The sequence below is a fragment of the Peromyscus californicus genome, unplaced genomic scaffold (assembly GCF_007827085.1).
Source record: "Peromyscus californicus insignis strain IS unplaced genomic scaffold, ASM782708v3 Scaffold_20__1_contigs__length_68692818, whole genome shotgun sequence".
Taxonomy (NCBI): Eukaryota; Metazoa; Chordata; class Mammalia; order Rodentia; family Cricetidae; genus Peromyscus; species Peromyscus californicus.
The window spans coordinates 31635506-31652961 of NW_026294503.1; the positions used below are offsets into that span (position 1 = coordinate 31635506).

At 42.9% G+C, this 17456-nt stretch overlaps 1 protein-coding gene across 1 annotated transcript in view; it reads right to left on the minus strand.

Moving 5' to 3' along the window:
- Window positions 1-3018: 3018 nt before the first annotated feature.
- The window catches only part of Hhla1 (HERV-H LTR-associating 1), a 36769-nt gene continuing 22331 nt past the window's right edge, over window positions 3019-17456 (minus strand). Inside the window, exons 13-17 of the mRNA XM_052747421.1 lie at window positions 14976-15044; window positions 14576-14650; window positions 9935-10091; window positions 4675-4757; window positions 3019-3212 (exon numbers count right to left, since the gene is read on the minus strand). Coding sequence (XP_052603381.1) covers window positions 3169-3212; window positions 4675-4757; window positions 9935-10091; window positions 14576-14650; window positions 14976-15044 — 428 coding nt within the window. The 3' untranslated portion in view covers window positions 3019-3168. The remainder of the gene's footprint in view (window positions 3213-4674; window positions 4758-9934; window positions 10092-14575; window positions 14651-14975; window positions 15045-17456) is intronic.

A 17456-nucleotide genomic window follows, 5' to 3' on the forward strand; every position in this document is an offset into this window, starting at 1 on the left:
TCCTCTCCATTCTCCTTCTCTCTCTCTCTCCACACCCCTCTATCTTTTCCCTCTCTTTCTCTCCTCACTCCTTTCTTTTATCTTTCCTCCACTCTTTCTCTTGCCAACCAAGCCTATCTTTGGGGCATGGAGCATATAGAACAGCTCCCCCATTTGCTTCCAGGAAGAATACAGTTATAAAGTTGCTTGGACAACCATGCAATTTACTTGGTCATCTGGGGCATACAAATGTCCCATCTCCTTTACCTAATCAGTTAAGCACTGGTAGCCACATATCCATGAATTAGAATTCCAGTTCTGTGTTATCTCCTGAGGCTTGCTACTCTCCAAAACCATCACATAAGTCAAGATATACTTAAGTCTTCCTTAGGCTCTGGGAGACCAGAGAACTCCACCACTGGGCAGGCAGTTTGCATGTGGACCTTTTGTCCTTTCTACCATTGCTGCTGTTACATAGGAAGTAGCACTGTAGAGAACTGGTCTCATAATGGTCCTTTGGGCTCTTGTCCTCCATACTATATCAGATCTCTGCAAAGGCCTCAGAGGTGCCCAACATTTGAGGCTTTTCAAGGTGTAGTCATGGTTGGTCATTATTCCCAATGAACAGAGTAGTCCACAAGGGCTCTCCTCATGAAAACAGCTTTGTAGCCGGGTGGTGGTGCACACCTTTAAACCAGCACCCTGGAGTCAGAGACAGGCAGATCTCTGAGTTCAAGGCCAGCCTGGTCTACAGAGCAAGTTCCAAGAGAGCAGAGACATATAGAGAAACCCTGCCTTGACAAAACAAAAAAAACAAGCAAGAACAATAACAACAACAACAACAAACCCAAAAAAGGTAAGAAAGAAAAAAGAAAATAGTTTTGTATGTAGGATTTAGCCACTAGCCCATCCTAGGTGATAAGTTTCCCTCCGGAGAACTTTGGCCATCCTTTTGTTGTGAGGTAATTCCACCAGAAAACAGACACTCTTAAAGAATAAGAAGTCTGTGTTTCCTGCCAGCTGGCAAATGCAGGAGGAGCTTACCCAAATCAAACAGCCCTGAGCCTCATCATTCTTTGCCTTTTCTGCAAAAAATCATAACTTTGTTAGCAAAAACAGTTAGTGAGAAGTGAACCTACAGAAGTCAAAAAGCAAGGTTAATATATTTAGGGACTTTCCTGGATCCTGAAATTATGGCCTAGGTGTTTGATGGATTAGATCTTTGTTCCCGTTAGGCAGGGGTTGGGGCCTACATACTGGGTTTTAAGGTCAGCATGGTACCTCTAACATGGTGTTACATGGTACCTCTAACATGCCTCTTACACTTTCCAGCCAAATTAGCTTACGCATAATAAAAGGGACATCTCCTTGTCTCCTGTTGAGGTGGGTATCGTTTCTGCCCCTAGAAAACTGCCTTCATTTACCTCATCTTTGCAGACTCAAAGGTCATTCCTTATCCTCCTCCCCCTAAATCACAATAACAGGTGCTGATGAACTTGACAGCTGAATAATTTGAAAGGTCTCTCAAGTGTTCAGATGAAAAATGAACCTTTCTGTGTATCTGGATGGGAGAACCCAGGCCACTTCTCTGCCCAAGTTCAAGGTCTACATCCCCTGAGAAACTTCCTGCTCATACACAGAATCAGGGACATTCAACTATTTTCTGGGATCAGGGACTGTTTTGTGTTTGGATTATGATAATAAACAATGCTTTAGGCAGAGTCCTAAGGTGAGAAGGTAGAGTGGGAAGCTCAAGTACACCAGAAGGAAAACTGTCCTTGGTAAATGAGGAGAAAAGAGTTCCACATAGGACTGTTGGGGAAAGCAAAGGTGCTTAGCTATGTTTTGTACAGAGCTGTGAATTCACAGGGAAATAAGAAGACCAGGGATAGTGAAAAAGGGACCTGATACAATCAAGGGGCCCTTCAGTATCTGGGTGTGCAGAAAAATCTGGTTCAGCAGGCATCAGGTATTCAAAAGAAGTTCTGGCTCCCAGCTCCTAGGAAATTACCCCTAAAGCCTTGGAATAACTTGAAAGGAGCATGTTTACTCAATAAACTCTGAGTCACGTGTGTAGTTTATGCAAACATGTGACAGGGTGAGGGCCTTGGGCACGGCAGTGTCAACTTAATTTCTGGAGACCGAGTATTCAAATATAGCCCTTCAGTTACCCATTTCTTTTTTTTGAAGACAAGGTTTCTCTGTCTAGTCCTGGCTGCCCTGGAACTCCCTTTGTAGACCAGGCTGTCCCCAAACTCACAGAGATCCACCTGCCTTTGCTTCCCAAGTGCTGAGATTAAAGGCGTGCGATTCTTAAACCATCAGACCCTGAGGCACACGAGCTTCCATGTTGACAGCACTCCACATGTATCATCTCATATCATTGCTGGGCAGTGATGTGTCATGATTGTATGTGCAACCAAACAGCAAGAAGAGCAAGAAGCTCAAGCCTGAGCTCTCCTGAAAGCTCCCCTACTTGTATTCTTGCTATAGTATACAGTGTGAATACAGCCGTTTTTCTGAACTCTGCAGTCTTGCTACTGAATGGCCGAGCCCAAGGGTTTTCCAGAGAGCCCCTGAACACGGTGGGGCATGAAGACAGGAAGTCAAGATCTCCACACCTCCATGTTACCAAGAAAGGTTTCCATCACCTCCTACTTAGAGACTCGGGAGAGAATGTTGATGCTGTAGCATGACACGTCTGATTAGTTGTATAGAGCCAAGTATTCGCTGACTGCACAACACCATAGCGAAAGCTCTCTGCAGTACAGAGTCAGGCCTTTTCAATCTATCCTGAGGTTGTCATCCAAAAGTCCCAAGTTTGAGTCACCTCCAGTATTTTGTTCAGGTCTCTATGCCGGACTGCTGTGTGCACACTAACATGAATCCTCTCCCCCAGTCTTCCCGGTATTAGGATTGCTGCAGGCATAATGGTAGGTTCTTGAACCTAAATCATAGGTTTCCATTGCTCTGAAGCAGGCAGAGAAGTCTGGTGCTACTCCACCGATTGTGAAACCTCTGCCTTCAATGCGTGACACAGATCGACAGGAGAGAAAAACTCAGTGCTTCCAAAGAGACCCCCTTCCTTCTACAGATGACGTCGGCGGGGCATGCCTGGATTCTGAAAACACAGCCACGCTGGAACAAAGCCAGGGTGAAAGCTTGGTGCCAGCGGTCACTGTCAGGTGCTCACACAGACTTGCAGACACTCTCAAGGCATTTTTGCTTCAAGGCTGAAAGAGCAAGAAGGGAAACGGGGCACTGAGGTTGGAACTGAACAGAGACATAAAATCGAATAGCACCAGTCACAGTTCAGGTACTTCTGGAGGGCAAGTGCAGGGCAGGTCCATTCTAAGGGACTTCTGTGAGAACCCCTTGCCAGTCAGGAGCAGAACGGAAGGGACAGCCATGGTTATTTGTTTATTTTTTCCACTTTCTGCCCAGATGCTGCTTTCCCAGTACCCAATTGTCCCCAGCTCATCTCTCCAGGTTGCATTACAGTCACTTAAACTCACTAACATGTTGATCAGTAAACGTAGCATGCTGTGTGTTTAGAAGTTGCAGCAGGGTAGGGAAGAGAAATGAGATATTGGATGATGTGCTGATAAGCTGTCCTATTCTATGCCCACACACCAAGACACAGGATTTCTGTCCTTGACTCTGGCACCCTCACCCCATTGTCTGACTTTTAAAGTATAGAGTGAAGGTGGTGGCAGAAACATGAAACAAGATAATGAGATGATGGTTGCACCTAGGAAACAAGGGAACTCATGATTGAGGTAGAAGAATTGAAGGAAAAAGAAGAGAAATCAGTGGAGGGCACACATGGAAGCAGGGGAGTGAGAGATTTTTATGAGAGGTTCCAATTGAAACATCGTAAACAAAGCACAGGGAACGACTGAGAGATGGACTCTGAGAAGTGAGAGATGGTGAAGGGTTCAAGGAACAAGAGAAGTTTCTAAGAAGTGTTGGCACTGATCCTGTGGAGCTTATTGGTCCATAAAGAAAGATTTGGTAATTAGACTTAGTTTGTTAAAGGTAACGCATTACAAGATGGGGCCATATGAACACCTGGGTCATATCAAAGGATTTTTTCCAAAGAAGTAATATAATGCCATGGTTTTCCAAAGGCCAGAGGTACTTGACCAGAGAGTCCAGGCCAAGGAAATAATGAAATGGCTCAGTGTTGGTGTAGGGAGTGGACAGACCAGTCTAGCCCCACCTCCTTTTTTTTGGTAAGATTTGGAGAGAAGCTAAAGGTGATGTTGAGTATTTCTATGCATAATTAGAATTTGAAGGCCTCAGGACAAGGATGGGGAGACATGGGTCCACCTCTAGGACTTCTTGTTCTCTCTGAGTTAAATTATTTGCATATGCTTTGGTTGAGAATTTCAGTGTTTGTGTGGGGTTGTCTTCTGTTTTATTTTTGCTTGTCTTTTTAGCTTGCATGAGAACTCAGAGGCTAAGGGACTTGCTTGGGTTCACACAGAGACTATAATGTGTCAGTTGACTCCACAGCTTTCTAAACTCCTTGTAACACTGACTGAACACTAGGCTGTCTTCTCTCAATGATGACTCCATGAGCTACAGCAGTCTTCTGGACCTGGCTAAAGTGACACACCCTATCAGAGTCACAGAACCTCCCATCAAATGTACTCACTGCTGAGCTATCACATCAGCAAGCTGGGTACTTACTGCGAGAGTGAGACACTTTCTTCACCCTCTGACAGATCAGCGTCGCATTTTTCAGAAACCAAGAATAGTATTCCAGACAATACCTAGATGTTCAAGCAGAGTTGGGGGTAGTCAGTCTTCTGTAATGACCATGAGAAGACAGCCATGATCAAAAAGAGCGATTACACAAATACAGGGCCCATTATTGACACCAAGGAACCCTCTATCTTTATATAGTATAGAAGAAAGAGTAGAGAAGAATACTTGTTAGGAAACAGCTCAGACTTTGGAGCCAATGAGATTTATTTTTAATCTTAGATTTCTACAGTTCATTAGGATGTGTGAAGTTAGGTTGAATTCTTAATCCTCTAAGCCTTAGTTTCTTAGTATGTAAGTAAAAGGTAATAATATAAGATTAAATGAAATAATAGGTGTGAAGTTCCTGAACTATACCAATGTGTAAACATTCAATAAATGAGGATGTTTTTTGTACTTGTGAAAGACAGAGTGGAAGAACTCTACTGTTAGCTATGCAGCAAATGCAATGCAAAGTGATAATCAGCTCCTTATCTGAGGCACTAAATGTTGCTTCAGAATTTTGCAGTGGAGAGGCCATGGGCATATTATTAGGAGAGGTTTCAGCCCAGGCTTTCTCTGGCTTATTGTGACATATCTGGTGTCTCAAGTGGTTGAGCCAGGCATGTTGGAATTGAACCCCGGACTTCTGAAAGAATAACCGCTCTTACCCAATGAATCTCTTCAGTCCCAGTGGCGTGGATTTTAGCCTAGGTAGTTCAGCCTATGCTAGGAAACATTATCATTCCAATAGTTAAAAAGGCCAATTTGAGTCAGGACCCTATCAGGAAGGTGGAAATAACTAGGTGCTTTAATAAAGTAAATTCACACTTGAAGTTGGTCCCAAACAGGTTAGAAGAGAAGAAAGTAACAAAGGCAAGAAGAGGCATTCCTATGTTTCCTAGACAGTGAATTTACCAGCCTGGAGAGCCAGGGGCAAGTATATGATGAGCACAGAAGGGAAGAGACATACTGAGTTGTAGTGTGGAGTTCTTATAGAGGCTGAAACCTCAGAAGAGACACCTATATCTGGAAATGCAGAAATGTAGAGAAACATCTTGGCTTCTCCATTCTGCAGTGTCTTCCATTGAATGAACAAACAGGAAACTGGATGGCTAGGCATTCTGGGAAGTGTAGTTTGTGCAGGCCATATCATTCAGTTTAAAGTTGACCAAAGACAGAGCTAGGGTGCGTCTCAATGACAGACACAACAGGATCACTCTTCTTATAAACCTGGACCTGTTCAAGGTGACACTTCAAGAAGAGATAATATGCCAAAGATGACCAACTCAGTACAGTTAAGCACAGAACCTATGCATTTGGTTGCCACAGCCACAACATGTCAAGTGTGCCAGAGGAGGAAACCATGCAGCAAGTGCAAGAGAGCAATGTACCTTTCACAGCACAACCATTAGCCCAACAGCACAGTGTTCCTGGTGCTGGTGAGAGCATCAGGTACATTGTCTCACTTCATTTTCACAACACTGTCACTGTAACAAGAGTGTTGCAGTCTTTCTGCATGAACCAAGCTCTTGGAATTAGGTGACGTGTGGCCTGGCCTGTGGGCAGAACTAAGTTCATTAAGGGATAAATCAAGTATGGTTCAGACATGTGAGTGGCCCCCCAACCCCACATTGCTTGTAAGTTGTAGAACCTAATTTTAAACTGAAGCCTGCCTGACTTATAGTCCAATCTTAAAATTGGCACAGCCAGCTAAATGCCAGTTTGGGGGCCCTCGGCTCATACCCTAGTCTCAAATCTGCTCAGCTAGTGTGATAGTGCACACGGCAGATTTCCTAACAATTTTTCACATGTTTCATACTGTTTTCAACACAGAAAGGATGTCAAACTAGCCCCTCAGAGAATGGTCTGCTTTAGAATGTTATAAAATTTGGTAAACTGAGATGCTGGGCCACCTGAGGTGCTCTGTGAATTTTCAGTAGGATCAGAACATTCATTGTCATGTGGCCTAGTCTCAAAAGGCCAAAGTTGCCATTTGGGGCCTTAATTCACGTAGCTTGTTGGTTGAATGGACACTGTGATTATGAAAGATAGTACTTCATGACAACATGGCCATTCCCAAACCCAGGCAGAATATCTGAGTCCCTCCCCCAAGTCAATAATGCAAGGAAAAATCACTAGTAGATAAACAGCCATACAATAACAACTTGGTTTGTTGATAACTTAGAGGACACATCTCTCATACAGAAAAGGCTAAACCAGCGGTTCTCAACCTTCTTAATGCTGTGACCCTTTAATACAGTTCCTCATGTTGTGGTGACCCTCAACCATAAAATTATTTTGTTGGTATTTCACAACTGAAATTTTGCTATTGATATGAAATATAACATAATTTTTTTTTTGAGATAGAGGCTTGCCAAAAAGGTTGTGACCCACAGGTTGAGCTCTGTCTTTGGTCAGCTTTATACTGAATGATATGGCCTTTATACTAAATGATGATGGGGGGAAAAGTCATAGTGAAGGTGGCCTGCTGTGCTTGTCCTTGGGTTTTGGTATCAGGGCCTTCTTCAGTGCCATTAAGAATGAGCTGGACTCCAGGAAGCAGTGATGAATGTACTACTTCCTCCCATCAGTCGCCGCAGATCCCTGGCCAATCCTGGAGATGTCAGTATTTGTCATCCATTAGAAGTGAAAGGGACTTGGTTTCTGTCATCTTATAAGATGCTAAGGCATGTTCCCAGGATTGTGCTAGGGACTCCTCAACAGAGGACTACACTGGGGGGGGGGGGGAGAATTTAGGGAAGAAGAAAAGGAGATTAGAGAACTAGAGTTTTAGAGCTGACAGAATGAATGATTGTCAAAGGTCCTCTATATTCTATTTCTTCTAAATGAGGGAACAGTTTAGGAAAAACATCTGAAACTCTATGGCAAGACTTGGGGAGAATTGATTTATAAGCAATAATGTGAGTCATTTTGAATAGGGATAAAGGCCAGCATCAGGGGCCTGTCATTGTTGCTGCAGAAATATCTAGGATGCCAGAACTCCTAAAATGCTTAGGCTGCCTTCCACTCCATCTTTGCACATGCTATGTCACTGTTTGTTGGAGTGACTGCTCCAGTTTTCTACATTCATAACTTCTGCTCCTCCATCAAACTCTGGATGGCTGCCTTCTGCTGGGATCCCATCGCATTTGATTCTGGATCTCCTGTAGAACTTGTCATAGTGGTTTGAAATTTCTCTCTTCATACTACCCACTTCTCCATGGAACAGATTCCAAATCTCAGCACTATTATTCAAAAAGCATTCCAAGTTACACGATCCTCTCATGTTGGTATTCTTATACTATATTTAATGTTTTATAGGAGTCTATGGAATAATATTGGGACAGAGTGAAAGGCCAGGTGAGCAGCTGCTTTAGTTCTATAAATTAACCCAAAATTCTCCATGGGAACTTTTTCCTTTCCCTCGGATATGATTTCTTTTTCTTTTTTCCCCACAAATATTAGGATTTTTGTATATGTGTGCATGTGCATGTATGTGTGAGTGAGTAAGTATTTGTGTGGGAGTGTGTGTTGTCCATGCAGAGGCCAAAAGAGAGTTTTGGAACTGGAGTAACAGACATTTCTAAACCACCTGACATGGGTGATGAGATCTGAACTCAGGTCCTCTAGAAGAACATCAGGGCACTTACCTGCTGAACCATCTCTCTAGTCCCTTATGGATGTTTTCAGTTCTGATATTTGTCAAGGGAGTGCAACTAATACATTTCTACTTTGATAGATGACTTAGTCCTATCACTTCAATTTTATTTTAGCTCGTGCTTTACAACTACTGTACCTCCCAACTATGACCCAGTTTCTGGATGTATTTGTGATTCATCTTCACAACACTTGACTTAATATAATGCATGACTGACAAATAGCGGAATCTCAACACATTCAGTTAGTGGGAGAAGAATCTAGTGATGTGGGCTACTCTAGATAATACTGAAAGTATTATTTTGAAGATTTTCCTGTTCCTCACTGTGAAGAAATGCCCTTTCCTTGCTTGTTCACACCACTGGATCTGTGAACTTGTGTATCACCCTCTCTAAATAAATAAAACATCCAAGTCTATTGAGGCATTTTAGATGAAATCTAAAAATTACTGGGGAAAAGGGTGCAAACCTGGGCTTGATGCTCAGATACAGTGGATAACGGAGATTTTTAAAGAATGAAGGACAGGTAAGCTTTTAAGATAACACTAAAGACTTAAGAAATTGGTCCTCAGCTTACTGGGGAACAGCATACATTTCTAGTGTTTGGCTCTGGGTTTAACAACCAGTAAAAAATCCCAGAACATCTTCTATTAGTATTGAGGGCAGAAGCATATCAATGTCCATATCACCTTTTATTTATTTTTATTTTTATTTATTTTTAAGACAGGGTTTCTCTGTGTAGTTTTGGTGCCTGTCCTTGATCTTGCTCTGTAGACCAATCTGGCCTCGAACTCACAAAGATCTGCTTGGCTCTGCCTCCTGAGCGCTGGGATTAAAGGCGTGAGCCACCACTGCTCGGCAGTTGTCCATATCATCTTAATCAAGTGTGGTGGGACTTCTGATTTTATTTTTACAACCATTTCATCTGGCAGGCAACAACTGATGTGAATTAAAGAAGGACTCTAATTTAGATAGGCAAATGTTTTGGTTACATTTTCCTAGAAAATTTCATCAAGTGGAGGATACTGGTATCCAAAGTCCTCAGTAGAAATTCTACCCGATATAGTGTGACTCATCTCCATTTAACCCAAACTCAACTCAGCTCACCTCACCTAAACTCATCTCATTGTCTCATTTAATCTTATCCATCCTAGCCCATCTAAGCCCAACTCAATTTATTCAAAGTCACTCCACCTCCACATAGTTCATTTCATGCCATCCAATTCAACCCAATCAGTTAATCTCAACTCCACCCAACTCCTCTCAATTCATCTCAGATAAAAGCAGCTTAGTGTAGCTCAGTTCAACCATATTTACCAGATCCTGCACTTGGTTTTGAGAATGTAAAGATGAATAAAGCCCAGTCATAGATCTCAATGATGTAACAGTCTAGTAGAGGGCACACCGTAGAGTACACTTCTTTTGGTCACCTACCACTTGCCTGGGAATTATTTAAGGCCTGGCTATCTGAAAATTTTCAGAGACACCACACACAATAAGAAGACTCTAACTGTAGAGTGTGCAAAGGAGTCACTGTCTCAGGTTACCTCATGGCTTCAGAACTGAGATCTCGCTTTCGGCTTGCACAGAGGCATTGCTGGAAGAAGCGACAGAGTTCCATCAGGCATGGGTTGAGTTTCTTCATGGCCAGGGGCAGAGAAGCATCTGTAATGGCCCCCTCTTTGAGGAGTGGCTGAGGACACCCTGGAACATGCAATCTCAGACATGTGAAGTCAATAAGAGCTCAGCAAACATCTTCCCTGGGGGAAGGCCTGTGACAGGTGAGTATAGTCTATCCCTTATTTCAGCTAGCTTGGAAACAGACATTGGAGAGCATGGTTTCATTATTGTTTAGTGAAGCTACTGTGGGAACTTCAAGAGAGCTAGAGAAGGATGAGAATTGGGTTTCTAAAGGAGAACAGACATGGTTTCTCTGAGGAGCATATTTTAGAGAGGCATCTAAAGTGTGGGATAAAGACGCGCTGGGAGGAGAGGATAGCTTACTATCATGCAAGGGATAGCTGGCTTGGGGGGGATGGATAATGCTTTAAATACAGAGGGTGTTGCATGTGTGTGTGTGTGTGTGTGTGTGTGTGTGTGTGTGTGTGTGTGTGTGTGTGTATGTATGTATGTGGGCACATGTGCACGCCATGTGTAAGGAAGAGAGATGGTGTGATGGTTAGTATTGATTGTCATCTTGAAAGGATGTAAAATCACCTAATCTGGATTAATTGAGGTGGGGCAACTCATTTTAAGCGTGGGTGGCACCATTCCGTGGGGTGAAGTCCTGGACTGAATAAAAAGCAGACAGTAAGCTGAGCACCAGGACTCATCTCACTCTGTTTCCCAACTGTAGAGGCAATCTGACCACCTGCTCCAAGCTCCCACTGCCCTGGCTTCCCCGCCATGACAGACTTTGCTCTTGAACTATGGGCACACATAAACCTCTTTCCTTGTTACTTCTGTCGGCAGTCTGTCACCATAATAAGACACTAATACAGAAGGGAACAGTAGGTTCAAACATGACTCTAGCAAGCCAGCTCACTGAATAACCAATGCTGAGTCCTCCTCCTTGAGGAGTAGGTTGATTATGTATCACGTAACCAGCTTCTCATTATTGTTTAGTATGTAGCCTTTAGGAAAAGAATACAAACATCAAGCAAAGAAGAAAACAGAGTTGTTAAAGATCTCCTCCTATTGGTCTCCTGAAACTGAGTCGATTTCTCAAGCCTGCACCCAGTCCCCCTTACAAGAGGAATGAGAAGACTCAGACCCAACATGCAGAGCAACTGGGAGGACTCTGTAAATCCCTTTGATGCTGAGCACACGCAATGTTCCTGCCATGGAACAGGCACCCATAATAGCTATCGATGTTGATTTAGTTATTGAAGTTTTGGAGAGTCTACTATGGGCCAGGCACTAACAGACTAGTAGTGCAGCAACGAACAAGAAGGAGCAGGGTCCTCCTCACACAGGGCTTGTCATCTAGTCCTGAGTTACATTAGGATGTGACACTTATACAAGAGAGGCCACCCATCACCATCAAGCAAAATGGCCCAACATCTAGAAATGAGCAGACAGGAATAGTGGCTTCCCTTTAGTGTAGTTGTGATGGTTGCCTAGCAGATACCCTGAGGACTATCTGGTTCTATAGGAGGATGAAGCTTTTGATTTGATTTTTTTTTTTTTGAGACAGAGTCTTATGGAGTTCAGGCTGGCCTAAAATTTGCTATATAGCTGAGATGATTTAGAACTCCTGATCCTTCTGCCTCAACCCTCTGACTTGTGGGATTATAAGCGTACCTACACCACCATGCCCAATTTATGTGGTACTGGATATTGAACCCAGAGCTTCATGCCTGGTAGGCAAGCCCTCTGCTAACTGAGCCATATCCACAGCCCAGGAAGGGAACTCTTTAACAGATATCCTATTGAGCAATATTTTTACAACTCTAAAGTGGTACAAGTTAATTGATACTAATATATGGCTGCTGTCTGAGAACACTGAAGATAACTCCTGTTCTAAACTATGCAAGTGACTGTTGTCTGGCAAGTGTACTGTTGATTTTTGCCCCATTTAAAAAAAGAATTATTACTATAGATTATCAATTGGCAAGCTCATGTGAAATTACTTTGCTATACTGGCTTGTAAATCTCTACTGTGTTTCCCCATTGGTAGAGTTTTAAGACCTTTTTGGTTTCCTCATCAATTACTGAATTGAATAACACCTTTAATATACTGACATAGTTACATTATAAATTTTATGAGACCTTTAAAGACTTATTGTGGTACTAAGGATGGAATCCAGGACTCCATGCATGCCAGGCAAGTGACCTACAACTGAGCCTATCCCCAGTCTGAGAATTTTTAAATTATAATTAGTCAGCAATATTTAGCAAGTAGAGAGAGGGTTCATAAAGCTAAGGACCTTTAAAATATATAGAAACAAAGTATTTTTTCCACAGATCTACTGGAACACTAACTGTCCCCACACACATATCACTGCCTCGTTGCCAGACTTCCATCAATGTGTCATTTAGCATCTACTGAACCAGGTACTTTCCTACATCATACAATGGGGAGTGAGTGATTCTGCACAGATCTGACTCCAGGCCCGTACTCATAAGAACCACATCTCTACTATATAACCAACATCCTTATGAATAGATTCCCATATACCACTTCTATACGACACTTCGTCTATACTACTCTGCTTCAGGAAGTGACCTCAGGAGATCCACATGATCTAATTCAGTTCACTCCTGAAAGCTCACTCTATTATCATCATATCCTTTTGATTTTGTTTCTTAAACATGACCCAAATCTCTCTGCCTATGTAATTACCTTTTACTTTTAGCCCCCATCATGCGTGAGTTCCCTCACTGCACCCTCTGTTCTGGTCTCTCCTTATTCTCCACTCTGAGGTCAGGGATGTTATTGCAGAGCGCACATCTGGCCATATAGCTTTCTCATACCTCAGAACATGGGCCAGACTCCTTGGCATTGCAGCAAGTTGCTGATGATTTCACTCTCTCTATCCTCAGTCCCTGTGACTCTCACCTTCAGCCCAAGAATTCTAGCCACAGAGGCCCTCCCTGTTCAGTCCCCAGGAATACCAATCTTTCTGGCTCCTGTGGTTTTGCTTATGCCAAAGCTCTGCAGGAGTCCAGGCTTTGCAGCATGTTGTCAGAAGGTAGCTGCTCATTTGGGCCTCTGCATGTTTTCCAGCTGCAAACATTCTCGTCTATAGGACCCACCAGTATCCTTTAATGAAGATAGCATTATCAATCTACCAGAATTATTGGACAGAGAAATTGAAATGGTCCTAACCTTAACCTTGCACACAGTAGGAGCTCAATAAACATTCACTGAAGGGATGGATGAGTGATTTGTAGAACCTTTGTGGAATCCTTTTTAAAACAAATTTTTGGATGAGCAAAATAATTTACTCAAAGATGTCAGAGCCTCTGTTTTTTATGCAGTGAATGCTTCATGAGATAGATGATAGACAGAAGGATGGAGATGATACACAGCAGATAGGTAGGCAGAGAGCAATCTACCAGGCAGGTATTGAAGAAATATCAGCAGGAATGACTAGGGATATATAGACAGATGATACAAGACAGACAGGTGGATAGATGGAAGGATAAATGGACAGTGACAGCTATATAGCTATAGCTATAATTATAAGTATGGCTGTAGATATAGTTAACTTGTGTTCTAGACCACAACCTGGCTATTGTTGGCATCACCAGCATTTCTCTTTGGCTCTCCTAGGAGATGGACACAATTTCTTGGTAACATAATGGGGTCTTTGTGTTTGAAAGACCCATTCACCATTCACTGGAAGCCGTGAGAGCTGAAGTCAGTCTGAGGATCTATGAAACAAGAGAGTGTGCAGGTTCCAGCAATTTAATAATGCCCTGTTGACATATGACCAACCAGCTCTGTAACATTCAGGAAGCTTGTATAGAAAGATACTCAGGAGGAGGCAGGGCCTGAAAACCTGACCAACTTTGAAGGACTAACTTTGTTTCCATTTCATTCATAGGGAGCTGACAGCACAGAAAAGAAGATAGTGTGCCAGCCGAAATCTGAGAAAAGAAATTCAGGTCTTGGGAGTTCTGGAAACCCCAGCCTAGGAAGCTGCTGCTTCTCAAACCCATGGGAATGGAGTGATCAGGGATGTGGCCAGCAGGGCATCCTTTAAAACACAGCCACAGTGAGTCACATCCAGCAAATGTGGCTTGGAATTTGGAGTCATCATTTATGCCTTCTTCCCTCTCTGCTCAGCCAACAACCAGACAACCTGCTCATCACAAGAGCAGCTTCTATTTGCAAAGTGATCAGCACACTTCACTAGACGTTCACACAATTGAATGTTGATCAAGTTAAATAACATAGAGCTTTAAAATCCCAAATCAATTCAGTACACATTATCTTAATACAAGACCATGTAGAAAGGAATAAAGAGAACAGATGTTTTTAGTGCTCACAGCAATTGCAGTTGTTCTTGCTTTAAATTGAGAAAATTAATCCTGAACGCCACACCTCCCAAAAGTAGATGAGCTGAGATTTGCATCCTATCAGTCAGAGCTTACATTTATCAAGCAAACCTCTTTATTAGACCGTACTATCTCATGCAATAAAACACAAGTTTAAGCAATGACTGGGTGTTCCTACTCACTTGAAACTTGGTGGGATACTGGGACCAGGGCTGGCTCTGACTCAGGGGTGAATGGCCCCTCTGCAGGAACAGCATCTGCAAGTAGCAAGAGGAACATTCTTCAAAACTAAAGTGAGATGACCTTGGGCTATTAAACACATAACCGGAGAATCCTGACACCTCCAAGATAAGAGTTCTGAAAATTCACAAGGGAATGATAGCCAAAGGAAAAGAAATGGCTTGCACATGATCACACAAAACAGCATACCAACACAATGAAGTCACTTCTCCTGGCTCGTTTCCTCTAATAAAGTACAGTGACAGCATACTTGCAGATGCTCTTGTCCCATTGTGCCCCCAGCTCCCAGGCTACACTTTCCGTTGAGGTGTGGAGTTTCTCGGATTGGCCATGCAGTCTCACCTGTCTGTGGGTCCCTAGGAGCTGGTGCTTTGGTTGGACTCGGAGTCTGTGTTCCAGCGGTGAGTGTTGCTGAGGGGAAAGGAGAGACGTGAGCTTGCATCTTTTCAAGGGAAGCCCAATCTGAAGAAGATGCTCCATGTCTCATCGGTGCTGCTGACTAGGAGGATGCCAATCAGGATGTTTAAGGTGCATGAATGAGTAAGAAATGTAGCCACAATCAAGTTCTTCCTGGAGAATGTATGGGAATGAATGAGTCCCATCAGGAAAAGGGTGATGGGGCCATTGGGAACTTGCCAATATTAGTAAGATTTGGTGACACTGCACAGGACAGTGATGGCACTGACCAGGGAAGTGTGGAGCCCTCTGAGACAAAGAGAACATGACTTGCTTGTCATTGATCTGAGTCATGGTGTACACATAGACTCCATCCGCATTCCTGATAAATCACCTGTCAATAATTTTAATAATAGCCTAGGCTCTCAGTTCAACATCTGTCTTTCATGTTCATAAAGTCTTGGTTTTAGGACTACTTCAGGACATGACCTGTGTTGACATGAGTCTGACCTCTGGCAAGCTAGCAAAGCAGCCCTCTTTTCTAGAAGATGAAGGAGAGAGAGAACATTAAACTGGCAGATCCATTCTGTGGATGAATGAAAAGACTAAGGTTGGGCTGCAATCTGGCCCAATAGATAGGCACCTCATTCAGCGGGTAGCATTGTTGACTGCAATGAGAAACATAGAGCTAGTGAGAATAGACCTCCCAGGCCAAGCAAAAAGACCATGCAAAGACCTGGAGGAGTGAGCAATGGGGACTGTTCTGTGGTTGCAACCCAGAGAATGAAGTGTAAAGTGAGGGAGATCCTGGGGAGCCCATGGTCCAGCCTACGTTTCTGTAATGCAGTCCACTACTTGTGATCACTCTTCTGCTGGGACTGTGAGTTTTGTGGTATCTAATTCAACATGGCTGTCACCCCATGGACTTCCATGTGAGTGCAAAGATGACTGCTACAGTCATTCACATACAGCCCATAACTGCCAGGATCCCCAACTCCAAGGGAAATCTGGTCATTTTCTCAGGATGGGGGAGGGGGTCAACATCATTTGATTTCTCTTCAGGTATTGATAAGACTGTAGCCTCCAGTAAAGAAGGCACTAGTAATGTTGGCTTCCTTGATGGATTTCTATGTAAACCTTGAGCACCTGAGCCACATCCAACTTGTCTATGACTGTCATCTAGTTTGATTAAATGGCTTTGGGATCACAGAATACTGAAGTGTAAGGGACTGGGGGCATGTGACTCCTATAGATGGCCACAGTGCCTACTGTGGAGAGCTGGGTCAGCTTAGAGGAGTTGTAGAGAGTAATTGGTGTCCACATGCTATACAGTGAGTCCAACCCCTTGCAGATGTCAGAGCTCTGACAACTCTCACCTAACAGACAAGAAAGTGGGAACTCAGAGGGAGAAGGAAAATCTCTGTAAACAGTGTATGTGGTAAAGGCAAGACTTCAGTCCAGTTGTGTCTGAGACTGAGAAAGAACTGAGATCCAAGGTGACTATTGTCCCACTGACCAAAGTAAAGTGAATTTCCCTTAATTTTCCTCTACACTAGTGCAAATGGCTGGCAGAGTTCAAATCATCACATCAGGTGTTTATATGGTTAGAGGTATCCAAGTAACATTCCCCAGATCTCACTATACAGCTGAGATTTTTGTGTCTGAAGTCTGATAAATTTCATGTGCTCCATCCTCTCTCTGTATTTCTTAAGAAATTTAGTCATCTGACAAACTTATATTGAATGCCTCTTTCAGAGAAGCCTGAACCTGACAACATAAAACTTTAGGGAGAACACATCTTAGAGGGGAGAAATGTCAAGTTCACAGTTACTAAAACTACAGCTGTGATGCGTGTTGTAGCCTATTAACCATGATGGGCATAGGAAGAGGATTCTTTCCACCTGTAAATATCAGAGGAAAGGACTGTTAAAGTGAATAAAGACATAAATTTTATCTGTGAGAGGAGAATGGACAATTTACGAACATGGGACAAAGAAAATGAAAATCAGGGTGACTATACTTCCCAAATATGATCTGGGAAATATAAGGTTAGGTATAAGGTTAGAATATAAATGTATTTTGCTTTGTTTTATATTTTCTGAGGTTTTATTATATACACACAGGCATGAAATCACATGGATACATATGCAACACAACCACTTATCAAATCTGATCAATTCTCTTTTATAGCTCAAGCTCTCCTCATGATCTGATGGCATAAATGTATATGCATGTGTAATTAACATTTATCTTATGTTGCATCAAATGTACATGCTGTGTATGTAATCAACATAGTGCCATTAATACTATGAAACAAAGGCAGTTAGCTTGTCTGGAAGGTTGACTTCCCATGACCACTGGTCACTTGCTTAAGAGGCAAAGAAAAACCAGGAAGTGAGTTTACAGGAAACTAAAAGGAAATGCTAG